Source organism: Hoplias malabaricus, chromosome 8 (genome assembly GCF_029633855.1).
Source record: "Hoplias malabaricus isolate fHopMal1 chromosome 8, fHopMal1.hap1, whole genome shotgun sequence".
In the NCBI taxonomy this organism is placed as follows: Eukaryota; Metazoa; Chordata; class Actinopteri; order Characiformes; family Erythrinidae; genus Hoplias; species Hoplias malabaricus.
In genome coordinates, this window is record NC_089807.1 from 3,452,400 (window position 1) to 3,467,403 (window position 15,004).

The window sequence follows — 15,004 nt, forward strand, 5'->3', positions numbered from 1 at the left end:
ATGAATTAAGTAAAGGCATAAGGTGAGATAAAAAGAGAGAGGGAGCATGGGAGAAAGAAAGAGAGAGAGAGAGATGGATGGATGTGTGAATGGTTGGATGGAGAGAGGAAGTGCATTAGTGTAATGTTCAGTGAAATTTCCTGCTTGAAGCGAAGGCTGGTTAAGTGGTTTCCATCTGTGCTGCGTTTAAACTGGGGGAAATTAGTGCCTATATATAATTTACCATGTACTCACACACACACACACACACACATTTTCACTAAATTAAAATGAGTGAGACTGACCAACACTCAACAACTTTTTTTATATCCAATGCAGGCACTCACTCACACGTTCACTCACATACATACTCACTCCTGTTTAGGAGCTGTACTATAGCTATACTATATATCTATACACACACACACACATATATATATATATACAGGGGGTACGACGTTGATCCGTTCCTACCTCGTGTCGTAAACCGATTTTCGGTGTAAGTCGGAACATACGCACATTCATTCATTCATTCATTCATTATCTGTAACCCTTATCCAGTTCAGGGTCGCGGTGGGTCCAGAGCCTACCTGGAATCATTGGGCGCAAGGCGGGAATACACCCTGGAGGGGGCGCCAGTCCTTCACAGGGCAACACACACAGTCACACATTCACTCACACACTCACACCTACGGACACTTTGAAGTCGCCAATCCACCTACCAACGTGTGTTTTTGGACCGTTGTAGGAAACCAGAGCACCCAAGGAAACCCACGCAGACACAGGGAGAACACACCACACTCCTCACAGACAGTCACCCGGAGCGGGAATCGAACCCACAACCTCCAGGTCCCTGGAGCTGTGTGACTGCGACACTCCCTGCTGCACCACCATGCCGCACTAACATACGTACATACTGTACGTAAATAACATACTGTAAGCACTTATCCTCTCCTAACACCTATCCTCCTCGGTCCCGAGCCGCGTAACCGTGTATTCTTCCGCCGTGCACACCAAACACGAAGTTTGCATTACGACGTTTACGACGCAAAACCACTTAAGTCGAAACAAGGCTTTATACAGTAAATGGGAGATGTGTCGTAACCACAAAACATCTTAATTCGGGACTGACGTAACCCGAGGACCTCCTGTGTATACATATATATATATATGTGTGTGTGTGTGTGTGTGTGTGTGCGTGTTATTCAGTGTTTTGCATCACAGATGTAATGTATTTGTTTATTCTTCAATAACAGATTAAATCTTACAAATTGTTTTAATTAAGAGTTCAGGAATTTATTAGGTTTTTATTTGAATTCACCACAAGAAACCAAAATGTTCCAAAATGAAAAGACAAATGGTTTTGCCTTGTTGATTTTTTACTTGTGTATTTTGTTTTGTATTCAGACTGATTAAATAGACACATAATTAAAAGTATTTAATTCCACCGAACGTGAATAAATTTACTATTTATTTTTGTCGGAAAAAAATGATCATTTGTTGTCTCTTTTAAGTTTGCCCTCACTTCTGAGGATTGCAAAATTATTGGTTTAAATCCAGCACAACCCTTTTCTGCCTCGTTACCCACTTGTTGTTTACTAGACAGCATGAATTGTCAGGATTGGCCAGTGATGTTCAGAAAAATATCACCAGATTAGTCTCAGTGAGCTTGTTTTATACCAGAAATCAGGCAGAATGGTATAATTTGCTCTACGTAAACCACTGTATTTTCAGGGTGATGTACTTTACTTCTAGGCATAAGAAGCTAAATGTAAAAGGTGCTTCCTTAGGAAGAAAATAACAATAGCATGGTTCTTGGGCCAAAATCCTAACATGACATTTGGCCACATCTGTAGTGGGATTAAATTTGTAACTTGTTCTGGATATTGCCAAAAAATCCCCATCCCTCTTTCCTTTGTTCAATCAACTGAACGTGTTTGTTACCAGGCAAATACAAAGCTAGTTCCTAATTGTATTTGTAGCCTAAAACTGAAAGTACATTTGCAGTCAATCTGGGTGGGCCACTGACAAAAGTGGGTGGGCCTCGGTTCAGTGGACCCAGTATAACCTCCGCTGCTGGGTGCAGCCTTAATGAACTCTGCGGTGTTGGATGATGATGGGGCGTGTCAGGTGTGTGAGTGTGGCTGTGTACAAGAGAGGAAGTGAATTTGTGTGTGTATGTGTGTGTGTATTGGTGGGGGGTGGGGATTGGGGTTATTTGTGTGTGATAAATGTCTGTCATTGACGGAAGTGACAGCTGATTAATCCCCTCATTATTTCCTGCGAGACTCCTGTTCGGTAATCACCTCATTCGGCCTGAGGCTAATCCACATCTCTGCACTCGTCACACTAAGCTCGCGAGAAAAAGAGTGACAAATGGATTGAGAGAGAACTGACTGCATGGCAGGACAGATGTAGAAAGTCAGGCATTTGTGGTGGTATTTTTGATACATTGTGAAACAAAATATGACCCACAAATTTGCAAACCTTGGGGGCAGAGGGCAAAAAAAAGTTACAAGTGGTGAATTCATTTTTCTGAATCACTATAGAAATAAGTACGAACAAATCTGACATCGACATAATGTGGCTTTTTGCTCACAACTGAAAACATTGAATAACTAAATTATTAGCCATTGCCCAAAATATATATGTCTCATCCAAAACCACTTTATATTAGGACTCACCTTGTTTCAGGAACCATCTTGGCCTTCTTTACCCCAAACACAAATAAAAGAAGTTGTAAACACGTGGAAGTTTGATTTTGAATGATATAATTCTCACATTTGCCTTTGGGATGGAGACTGATTTGGAAAAAAAGACTTTTTGAGGACCGTTCTCTAACAGACAGCTTTCCTCAAGAACACGCACTCACACGCAGTTCCAAATGAACACACACTCAATGCTCTCAGCATTGTAGCTGTCATTTCCTGTTGTCGTCACCTTGAATAGACAAGTAGACTGCCTATTTGTTTTGGTGTGTATCTGGACACACACACACACACACACACACACATGTAATTGTTCCTTGAAGGGAAAACCTTTTAGTTTGGACAGTCTGGCTTCGACCCTGCGGCTTTGCCAGGGGCGACTGACACTGTGATGAGAGAGAGATAGAGAGAGAAAGAGAGAGAGAGAAGAAAATGAGGCGCTAGAGTTGTCTTCAACTGTGGATGACGAAAATGGACATTTGGTTTTTGAGACAGATGAGCACCAGCTTAAGCTGACATTAATATTTTATGTCATAAGTGACAAGTTTTTCTACATCACACATCCCAGCGCTCCTCTTGGAGCCATTTATTTTTTTTTTTTGTATTTTCCTGCTACAGCCCAATACGTCAATTCAGGCAGAGTGTGTTAATTCACAAATTAGTCAAACCAAGTGTGTTAGGAGCATGGAAAATACCTGGAGTGCTGAGGGACCAGGGGAGAGAACCACTGCTCTTTATGTTTACAAAGTATTTCATTTTTAGATCCAGTGCTCCCTGTAGGGCAGGGGTATACGACTCTGGCCCTGTTGGTTAGTTCTACAGCACTGTTTGAAGATTCCTTTGCTCAGACAGACCCTGACAATTAACGGAACACTATGTAATAGTTTTTACAGCTTCAAACTCATTGTGATGCTTCACTGGCCTTTAATAGGGAGAGTAGAGCCTCTGTCATTGCTACTCTGGGCTCAGAAACTGCACTATGTAACTTTTGGAGGAGAGTTAGGGATAGGGATGCACCAATATGGGATACTTAAATGTTCACGTTGGCTTTGCCAATATGTATAAAATGTTGAAACAGTTTCTAGACACATCTGGATTAACATTAAAGAGAAGTGTAAGCATTACAACAATAGATAAATACGTAAATGCATCAACAAATATTGTTAGGAAATATCTGTGAATTCTGAGTAAAATGAATGTCTATGAATTGCCTATGAACTGTCTATTAGCAACAATATGGTTTCAGTTTCATTATGCATTGTACATTTATATATAAACACACATACATAAACATGAACTAGCTTTACATCTGGAAGCCCTTTGTTAAAGATAATATTGTGTTTGCTTTGCTAAATGTGTTGATTTGTAATGTTTTATATGTGTTTTTTTATTATTATTATTATTATTCCAGGTGTGTGACTGGTGCAAGCATATCCGCCACACTAAGGAATATCTTGACTTTGGGTCTGGCGAGAGACGCCTGCAGTTTTGCAGCGCAAAGTGTCTGAACCAGTACAAAATGGACATATTCTACAAAGAGACTCAGGCAGCCTTACCCGCTGGCCTGTGTAACCCCATTCATCCAGCCGGGGATGGAAAGTCTGAGGGAAGTCCCGGGGTCCAGCTCCTCACCCCTGAGTCCTGGAGCGCACCACTGAGTGAACTCCGTGCTCGCAAAATTCCCTCACCTGGAGGCACCACCTCTGGGGTCGGACACTGTGGATCAACGTCGGGTTCACCTTCCGAGCCTGGAACCATGTGTTCGTCTTCATCGTCGTCAACATCTGTGAAAATTCCCACGCCGCGGCCACATGAAAGTCCAACATTACCACATCCCCCTCCCCCTGCACCTGGACTCCATCCATCACTAGGGGTACCACCCGGTAGCCCACCCATGGTGATGACACCCCGAGGTCCAGTGCCTCTTCCTTTCTTTATGGAGCACCAAATGATGCAGCAAATGCGCCCACCATTCCTTCGCCCACCAGGCCCCAACAGCCCACTCCCCAATCCCATGATACCTGGCATTGGGCCACCTCCTCCTCCTCCTCGGAGTTTGGGTCCCCCTTCAAGCCCTATGCACCGACCCCTTCTCTCACCCCACCTTCACCCTTCTTCTACCCCTACTTTGCCGGGTAATCCATCTGGCATGATGCCCCCTCATCCAGGTGCCCATATGCCTGGACTACCCTTTCCTCCGGTTAACATCATGCCAGCTGGGCCCATTCCAGTGCCACCCCTGATGAACTTTGGCATGCCATCACTTGCCCCTCTGGTGCCCCCTCCAATGCTCTTAGTGCCGTATCCTGTAATTGTGCCACTACCGGTGCCAATACCCATCCCGGTTCCCATCCCTGTCGGTCCGAAGGCTTCAGGTGATCGTCCAGGGAATGATGGGATGCTCCCTGAAGTTTCCAGTGAGCGCAACCACTCGCAGGACTTGCCCTTCTCCCCTGATTCATCCAGAGGGGGAGAGGGTGGTGTTCATAAGCAGGCTCCATCAAGTTCAGACATGCTCTCGCCGGGAGTATCCGGCCAGACAGAACGGGGCAGAAAGAGCGTTGTGGATCTCACAGTTAAAACTGAAAGCCCAGGAAGTGGAGGCTCCAGTTTGTCCAATTCAGGATCTCCTACAGAAGCACCAGCAAATGGAATAATTGACTTAACAACAAACAGGCGCTCAAGGCAACAGCTAGTCATCCAGAGGGCAGTGCCATGTGTGCAGGTTAAGCCAGAGCCTGACTCAGATCCACTCACAGGACAAGCTCTCTCACCATTGGGTGAATGTGAAGCAAATGGGACAGATTCTGACAGCATGGGGCCAAAAGAGGGCTTGCAAAGAGACAGAGACAGTGAGGATAAAAGCCCACTGGACAATGTTGCACTGCCTTGTGCTGACCCTTCTTTCTGCAGTGCCACATCACCATTATCTCAACCTATTACATGCACCATTTCTGCTCCCACAGCCAGCATCTCTACAACAAAAACAGAGCCAGGAACCGCCACGCCATGTAACGTGATTGTCAACGGGGGCTGCAGCATGCAGCCTCAAGAGCCCTCAGTCCAGACCCCACCTCTGGAACAGCGCCATCTTGTGGAACCATGCCGTAGGACAACCACGCTCTGTGACGAGCCTGTGGAGGGAGAGGACTTGAAGGAAAACAGCTGCATGGCCATTGAGAGAGAGACAGTAGGTAAGAGAGCTTTATCCGAGCAGGCTAGTGTTCCTGGGGTTGCCGGAGATGAGAAATCCCAGGAGGCAGATGATGCAGCGTCTGGAGCAGACCATGCCTATGCTTTGCCACTTTTGCCCAAACCAGGCTGTGTCATTCAGCCCGTGCCCAAACCAGCAGAGAAGACAACAGGCATTCTGCCCTGTGGCCTGACCACTCCATTAGCGGCGGCGGGAGCAGCAGAGCTGGAGCCACCGCTAAAGAGAAGGTGCCTGCGCATTCGCAATCAGAACAAGTGACAAGTGAGAGAGTTGGCAGGTCAGTACACAAGGTCAAACCAGCAACACTCGTTGACTGGAGAACAACTTCATTTTTACCCAATGCCATTCAGCACACACACCTTCATCAGGGCTAACAGATCATAAACAGAGCTCAGTCTCAGTACACAGTGGATAAAGAACAAACTGAAACAGGGCAATTAGAAGACCAAGCAACAGGAGGCTTACATATATTGAGCACATCCTTTCTGCCTGGCACTTGAACATGAACATTCACAACACGAGGGGAAAGGGGTGGGGATCATTAACTAAAAGTTGATTACCCAATGCTTGAAACATTCTCACCAAACAGTGCTGCAGTTTAAACCCCTCCGTTTGACCTAGGAGGAGGGGTGTCTCAGTTGTTGTTGGGAAAGAGGGGTAGGGCTATGTATGCCTTGAAACCAAGATTTTTCAGGGGCACACACACACAAATGAAGGGCTGAATATTTTGTAAATCACTAGTAAGAAAGAGAAAATAATGTCAGTATCCTTTAAAAACTATGATAGCGATTATATTATCTTAGTTTAATGTAGTTTCAATGCATTACTTCATAACACGCATAAAACTTCACTATTTGCATGCCAATGTCTCTGTAGTTCCCCAGTAAATCCCCAGGTCTGTTTGAAACGCTGAAGCAATTACATTCTAGGGCCTATGGCTACTGCAATATTTAAGGTGGTGAATGAGCAGCTGAATTCACTTCATATAACAGAGTTAGCAGTGTGTGATATTATAAAGTTGACAAATGCTTCTAAAAGCATACCCAGTAAACAATTAGCCGTTGATTCAACGTTGAAATAACGTAATGACTGCCGTCTAATCAACGTTCTCTTAAGGTTGAAAATGAAAGTTGAAAAGACGTCCAAACACAGACATTGAAAAGACGACTATTAGACGAATTTTGGACGTCCATTGACGTTATTAATTGGTCCCGAAATAAATTACTTGTATAAAACGTATTTTGGACGTCCGCTGACGTTATCGATTGGTCACCACTTAACTAACTTATTAAGATGGATTTTGGACGTCCATTGACGTTTACAATATGTCCTTGACGGACAGACTACTTTTAGACCTATTTTGAACGTCCAGGGACGTTCCTTGTTTACTGGGTATGATGTTCTAAACTAGACTACATTAAAATCCAGCCCCATTTCTCTGATATCACTGCAGACCAGCAGCAGCGCACCACTGAGGTGTTGCTTTTTTTGGAGTTCTGATGGTGCATCCAGCCCTTGAAGGGTTGTCCCATTTAATAGGGGAAGATTTTAACCCAGTAACTCATAATGCTCAGTGTTGTCTATCCCTTCACAAATGGTCAGAATCTGAGCATAGACCATAGATCACACTCTATCTATTACTATGGTCTACTCATAGCAGTAAAAAAGACACTGCCATGTCAGTGTGTTCTTTTGTATATGGCCAACCTCCAAAATAATAATCTGGTAATCATATGTGGATGATAAATGTAATAATTAGAATAATGAAATGTCAGATTGTAGCATAGAAATTGCCAGCGGAGCACCAGTGTTAATGTAAAGACACTGCTTGTATCCTTCATCCTTCTCATACCATACAATCTAAATAACTTAATCTCTTCTCTTTTCATGTCTTTCATCTACAATGACATCTCTCTGGCAGATGCTTACATCTCACCAAAGGGACAAGCAGCACAGCACTGCGGCAGACACCATCAGTCCTTCCGCCATCAATATACAACCACCTGTCCCTTTACCCCATTATCTCCACCCCCTCAAGTCTCATAAGGACAGATGACAGAAGTCTCCACCGCCCTGGGCACAGAGTGACCCACGAATTCTTCTGCAATATGAGCCTTTGTTGCCACTCGTATTTAAAGTTTGCCACTTTTTGGTTTAGTCTCTTTGCTGGTTATGGAGGGCTTTCTCAGTCCAAGTCTCTCTCCCCTCGGATCATATCTTCGCATCTGTGCTGGGGAGTCTCCCCCTACAGGATTGGTGAAGCACTGCAGTGCTGAGGACTGTAATGTACATAAAAAAGCTGCAAGAGGGCCAAAACGTGGGTCTCAAGCCAAACAGCAATCAAGAAGAGGTTCACTGGACTTGCCAATCAAACGTGCCCACAAATGATGGACAGGACTGGCTCCTGGAGGGCCTTAAACACGTTGCCCAATCAAGAAAAGCCCCGTGGCCTGCCACTCAGATTAATGAAAAACAGGACGTGTTTCTTTTTTTGTGTGTATGTCAGTGTTCAGATAAGTCTGGTTAAGTCTGTATGACGTGAGAGTGAGTGGGAGAGAGAGAGCGAGAGAGGGGGAGAGAAATAGTGAGGAAGAGATGGAGGTCTAAACTGTTGGCACCTCCACCAGCATTCTCAGGCAAAGCCGAACCGAAGATCACAGAGTGCCAAGAAAGGAATGAAAAAAAAGTTGCTCTGGACAAGTCTCTCTGTCTTTATCACTCGCCTGTTTTCCATCCGTTCTCTGTGTCTATTTTTTCTTGTCTTTTCTTTGGCACCACCAGCAAGATGCACAGAAATCTTTTGTCCTGTTCTTTTGTCTTTTTCTGGCCACTGAAAATACAGAGAAGAATTAAAACTACAATTCCCAGACAGTCTCCGTGAGGAAAGAGGATGAAATAAGGCCGAGGGATGGAGGATCTTGAGACTTTCTGCTTGAAGAAAATGGGCAAGATGGGAAATGATAATGGCAGTGCTAATGAAGAGCAGTATTTATGGACTGTTTGCTGGTACCCTAGCAACTTCAGCAGTGTCCGAGTGGACTGATGTGCAATGGATAATGTACTCCCTCTCATTGACTTAAGGTCGACAGGGTAGAGACACTGCATAACTTTAACTAGGACCGTTAAAATGGTTGCTATTGGCTAGACGGAATTTCCAGTCCTTCCTCTAAATTTAACCCAGATACCTGAATGGTGAATACACACGTCAGTCACGAGTTCACAGTGTTACATCTTGCACACCAACCAGCAGCTACAGTTCATGACATTCATTATGCCACTCAAATCAGTTATTCTACTTTGTAAAACTATTTTATCCTGAGGCAGAATCTATTTTAATCAAGACATAAGCAGACCCTCCAACCTATCCAACTTTGCTAAACTAAAAAAGAGGCAGCGCCCCCTTGTGACTTGGAGGCACTAAGCACAAAGCTGTAACTAATGTTTTTTACAACTTGTTTTCTTAGCTTGGCCAAAATGAGATTTAATTTGCCCCTTTGTTTTGTGTTGAAGGTGTCATGGTGTTAAAAACAGTGGCCCTGCCACAGCCATCCGCCCAGATTTTGCCAAAGATTTTCAAACGCGTCCGAAAAGATCTGTTTTTCTACTTTAACATAATGGATTTGTGGATTAGCCATGGTTCCCTTACTGCATACGTATGCAACTGTGGTTCAGTTTGGAATGGAAAAGATGCAGTTTGACCGCCATCACTGTTTAGACTTCTAGGAAAAGATCTGATATCTCTTTAGATCAGCTTTGACTTCTTGTCTAAACGAAGCCCGAGCCAACGATGAAAGTTGACCGTGCCAAGAGCTCGTCATCGAGATTTTGTGGCTTGAAGGAAACTGAAGAGCCAACACGACATGACACAAACACACAGGAAAGGAACAAACTAGCGATGTTAACAAATTAACGTTAACGCACCACATATTGTTCCCCGGTCAGCTTTGTAGGAGAGACCGGGGAGATTGTAACTCGAAGCCTCGTGTGTGTAAGAGTGCATGTGTCCTGCCAAAAAACCTGAAGCGTTTTTCCCCCTGATTCATTACGAAAGAAAAACATGGGTGTCAAATAATCGTAAAACTTATCCTAGTGTCAAAAAGTGTCAGGGTGGTTCTCTAATGACCGTTTTCCTCTGGCCAGTCGTCCAGACTTTCTGTCCCTTGTGTTGAAAATTCATCCAAGTGCTTGATTTCCTGAAAACTGGAAACGGCTTTGGTGTTTTTTAGTTCCAGATGGCTTTTTCTCCCCGTCCCGCTCTTTACTGCAGCTCAGTATATTCTCTTCAGATTTCCATGTTTGGCTCAATCTGTCTCGCTGCTGCTGACTGAACTCTCACCTCATTTTTTAAGTTCTTCTACATGCCTTTCTTCTTTCAACCTCATCCTCCGATGTCATGCAAAGCAGGAGGTAACCGCCCACGTTTTTCTCTTTAATTCTGTACTGAAGAATGTACACAGCCTAAACTTTTGTGATGAAGATTATACACATACTTTTATTTGACTTATTTTACAACATACAAACATATCTTTCTTCTGGTGGCAATGAACACACACTAGTGCATTAGAGGGCAGTGAGCACACAAACACACACACCCGGTGTCACAGACAGGCAGCCACCCCAGTGCCTGGGAACCCGTTGGGAGTTAGGTTCCTTGCTCAAGGCATGTCAGCCATGGATGCAGAGGGAGGGATTGATTAGTGATCTTCTAGTGCTAAGCCTGCTTCTCTGATTCTGATTCTGTTACTTTTCCGCTAAGTTCTTTGGGTACTTTTTAACACAGCTTCATGTCCATCAAAGTGTCTTTGATTAACAAGGAGATTACATCAATCATTTAATGCAGACATTTGTCAAAAGCACATATTGGGCTAATGGCTGGCGTCAAAGCGATGGCTCCATCTTCAGGGGAATTCAAGTCCGGTCCCCAATAACAACAAGGTTTTCTGTAATCTAGAGCCATCACCCCCTTTCACACAAGCACGGCAACACAGAACCTTTTTAGACTTTACCTGGAGGAGCTGTGTGTGTGAACGCTAATATCTGTAATATATTCATTCATTCATTCATTATCTGTAAGCGCTTATCCAGTTCAGGGTCGCGGTGGGTCCAGAGCCTACCTGGAATCATTGGGCGCAAGGCGTGAATACAACCTGGAGGGGGCGCCAGTCCTTCACAGGGCAACACACACACACACACACACACACACATTCACACCTATGGACACTTTTGAGTCGCCAATCCGCCTACCAACGTGTGTTTTTGGACTGTGGGAGGAAACCGGAGCACCCGGAGGAAACCCACGCAGACACAGAGAGAACACACCACACTCCTCACAGACAGTCACCCGGAGGAAACCCACACAGACACAGAGAGAACACACCACACTCCTCACAGACAGTCACCCGGAGGAAACCCACGCAGACACAGGGAGAACACACCAACTCCTCACAGACAGTCACCCGGAGGAAACCCACGCAGACACAGGGAGAACACACCACACTCCTCACAGACAGTCACCCGGAGGAAACCCACGCAGACACGGGGAGAACACACCACACTCCTCACAGACAGTCACCCGGAGCGGGACTCGAACCCACAACCTCCAGGCCCCTGGAGCTGTGTGACTGGGACACTACCTGCTGCGCCACCATGCCGCCCCGTCTGTAATATATGTTATGGATATTACCCATATGTTATACTGCCATCCCCCTAGTACAAAATCTGGGTAATGTTTGAATGAGCACATGTGTGAATAGAGAATCCTGCTGTCCTTCTTCATTAAATGAAACAGCCATTATACTGACACTTGACTCAGCGGCCTGACTGTCCCACCCTAAGGAGCATAAAACAGTTCACCCAGTGACAACAAAGCTGTTTAATTCTTCATCTTGTGAGTTGCCCTTTATCGGAAACAAATGTAAAAATTACGAATATTTTCAACTGCTTGGTGCTAAAAAAATCGGATTGCTCCTTTAAATCGGCCCACGCTCCTCAGCACAGATCATTTTCCAGCTGGCCTCACAGACAGCCAGCTTATATTCCTCTTTCACATTCATTCTGATGGGTTTGACAGAGCCGCTGACCCACTATCTGGTCAAAAGAGGACATTTCTCTGTGTGTACGTTATCAGAAATCATCCTGAAGGCACATGACACTATTTTACCAAAAGGTTGTGGACACCTGCTCCTCCAGCGGTGACCAACTTTGCTGCAGTACTGTCTCGAGTTTTCTGGAATGGCTGCTCTGGGTGTCAGAACATTGCTGCAGAGATTGGATGGCCTTCAGCCAATCAGACCCTAGTGTTTATTTGCACTGGTTCTCCAGATTGGTTCACAGTTTGATCTAGTGCTGGTGCCAATGAATGGATCACTGATCATCTGAAGTCCAGTTTTACATTTTATACTTCAGTTGGAACCGTTTCCGTGGTAACAGGTTCCTGCACTCACCTGACTGCTTTTCATCGTCGGGTTAAAGCTTTGGCAAAATGTACACGACAGGTTTAAATCCCATATTCTCTTAATCCAGATGATTTTGTGAAAGGTATGATAACCAACATGGCCAAGAGTTTGTTGACATTTAAAAAAGCATGTCTTCTAGGTTAATTAAAGCTTATTAATAGGGAGGTTAATCCATCTTTTGCTGCAGTGACTGCGTCTTCTAAAATCAAATACTGATGTTGGATGACTGCAACTTATCTCAGAGGGTTTGGATGGAGCTCCATCACTTCAGAAAATGCTGTTCAAGTCCACTTTATATGGAGAAACACTTAAAGTATTTATTCAGTCACTCAGCTAGCTTCCTCTTTTTCAATGACGCACGCACCCAAACACTTCAGCACCTCTCAGATAACACAGAAGGCTCTGAGAACCTGAAATATCAATTTTTATGGCCCACTGTGTTTGTGTGTGTGTGTGTGTGTGTGTGACTGACCTTGCTGGTGTAACTGGAGATGAGCAGACTGGGCCGGACAGATATAGCACTGAAACTCGACACTGTTGTAGTGTCTGCGGTTCCATACAGACAAGACAATGACACCAGCATAAAATGTGTGTGTGTGTGAGTGTGTGATTTTGTGTGTGTTTTATGGCAGATGATGCTGTCTTTGGTAATTTGGCATGAGGAAACAGTAGTGTGGCAACAAGGAGCCACAGAGCTAGTACATTAGTTCTATACGTTAGTTAGCGTTCTTTGTTTTGTGTGTCATTTGAGCTGAAATATTCTTGTGAATTCTTTCAGAGTTTAGCCGTGATTTTGTTTTGGAGACGGTCCTGTGGCATTTAATTGCGGAGTTACAGCTCACTCCATATTCAGAGAGATAGGAATGTGGTCTTTTATGGGTGGAAATAACAGTCCGGGGGTGTTTCCAAGATGGCTATCAAACATACAGACTTTCCTATAAGGACTTTTGGACTTATTTACAATGCCCAATGTAATCCTTAGCTGGGAGTGGAAACCCCTGCAACTGTATGTTTATTGTTCTCTTCACGTTTCTGAGGATTTAAGAGGACCAAGTTGCTGCTCAACCTTTTTATATTCCCCTCTCTAACATCTTAACTGGCTTAATAATCTATTAAAGAAGGGTTTTTTTTCCATTAGGGACAACATAGCCAATAATCTGCACCAAGAAAAAAAATAACAATACTCTAGGCCTCCACAAGGGGGCAGCCCACACAACAGTGCTAAGTGCCTCCACAAGGGGGCAGTAAAACACATCAGTGCCCAGTGCCTCCACAAGAGGACAGCAGAGTGGTTAATTTCCCAGTCAAATTTGAGTTTACTTACAAACTAAGGATGTTTCAGTAACTTTGCACACAGTACAGAAGTTAAAATGTGTCCAGGAGCCAAAAGCAGGTCTTATGTTTCAGCTGCCCGTCAGCTTTAAACTAAAGAGGGACAGAGGAACCTTGGGTTTTCATTTTGCAGCCAAAGTGATTCTTCAAAGCTGTAATCAGAGAGGGAGGGAGGGTGGGGTTAGCCAGTCATATGCCATAAAACAGTACATAAACACTGACATACACACTGATATATGCCACCTAAAGCCATTAGCTATCAATCACATCTGCACAAAGGACTCACTTATGCAAAACTCAAGAGAACAAAGCAGAAAAGTGCGGTGGACACTGAAGAAATGACAAACACAAGGCAAAGAGAACGGACAAGTCTGCACTATATGGAGTAAACAGGCCTAGGTTTGGTTAGGCCACGTTTTAGGCTACGAATTCCCCACACAAACAATTATGCAATGACTGATTCATACTCTTACTGCACTCTTTGAGAGATGGACATTTGTGGGTGGAAAAAAAAATTAAAACTGAAAAGAAAAATTTGCAAATTTCTAACATTTTAAATGTTAAAAAAACTAAACTTTTCAAAGGTGAAAAGATGCCTTAAACTCTTGCTCGTGTGCTCCAGCGCCTGCTGTTAAAAAACACTTTGTAAAAAAGAAAACACACAAAAAAAACATAAAAAAACAACTATCATGCTAGTGTTGATGTATATAAGCTTTTTCTGTGACTTGTATGATCCTGGTATTTTGCTTCATGCCCTACACACACCTTGCACCCTTCCCTAACACACACACACCTTCACACACACTCCCACACACACACACACACATGTTTTCCTCTGTAAATCCACCCATTGTGATTTCTCTGTACTTGCAGAACATTTTATAGTATTATTTATTAATGACAAGTGTTTGCATTTGCAAATAATAAAGAAAGTGGCTCTTTGAACAGGGTAGCCAGCTCACTGAAGAGAAGGCAAAGGCCTCCGTCTGTTCTTTTTTCTTTCTTTTCTTTTATAAATTAAGGAAGGAAATTGCAAGAATGATAAGTAAAAAAAGAAAAAAAAGATAAACTTGTCTTTTTATTATGAAATTGTTATAAAAATTTGTTGCCAAGATTGCTTTAAAAATGTACCATTTTTTGTCTTGTAACAGTATTTGTTTTACTCAGTGAACTGAATAAATAGAGGCACACACCAGCCCTCTTCTCTTTCTTTTTTCAAATGGAGTGCTCTTTCAAACTGACTGATGGCTACTGATCACACTGATACTAGATTGGCTAGTTGACGACTATACGAACAGTACATTTTTAACTTGTGT

General features: G+C 43.7%; 2 protein-coding genes across 2 annotated transcripts in view; both read left to right on the top strand.

Moving 5' to 3' along the window:
- The window catches only part of sobpa (sine oculis binding protein homolog (Drosophila) a), a 52,625-nt gene extending 47,481 nt beyond the window's left edge, over nt 1–5,144 (top strand). Inside the window, exons 5-6 of the mRNA XM_066679142.1 lie at nt 4,099–5,062; nt 5,125–5,144. Coding sequence (XP_066535239.1) covers nt 4,099–5,062; nt 5,125–5,144 — 984 coding nt within the window. The remainder of the gene's footprint in view (nt 1–4,098; nt 5,063–5,124) is intronic.
- Nucleotides 5,133–11,206, top strand: LOC136705684 (sine oculis-binding protein homolog A-like). The gene is made up of 2 exons (XM_066679379.1): nt 5,133–6,178; nt 7,823–11,206. Exon 1 carries the CDS (start codon nt 5,200–5,202, stop codon nt 6,157–6,159), a length of 960 nt encoding a protein of 319 aa, XP_066535476.1. The 5' UTR covers nt 5,133–5,199; the 3' UTR covers nt 6,160–6,178; nt 7,823–11,206.
- Nucleotides 11,207–15,004: the final 3,798 nt, after the last annotated feature.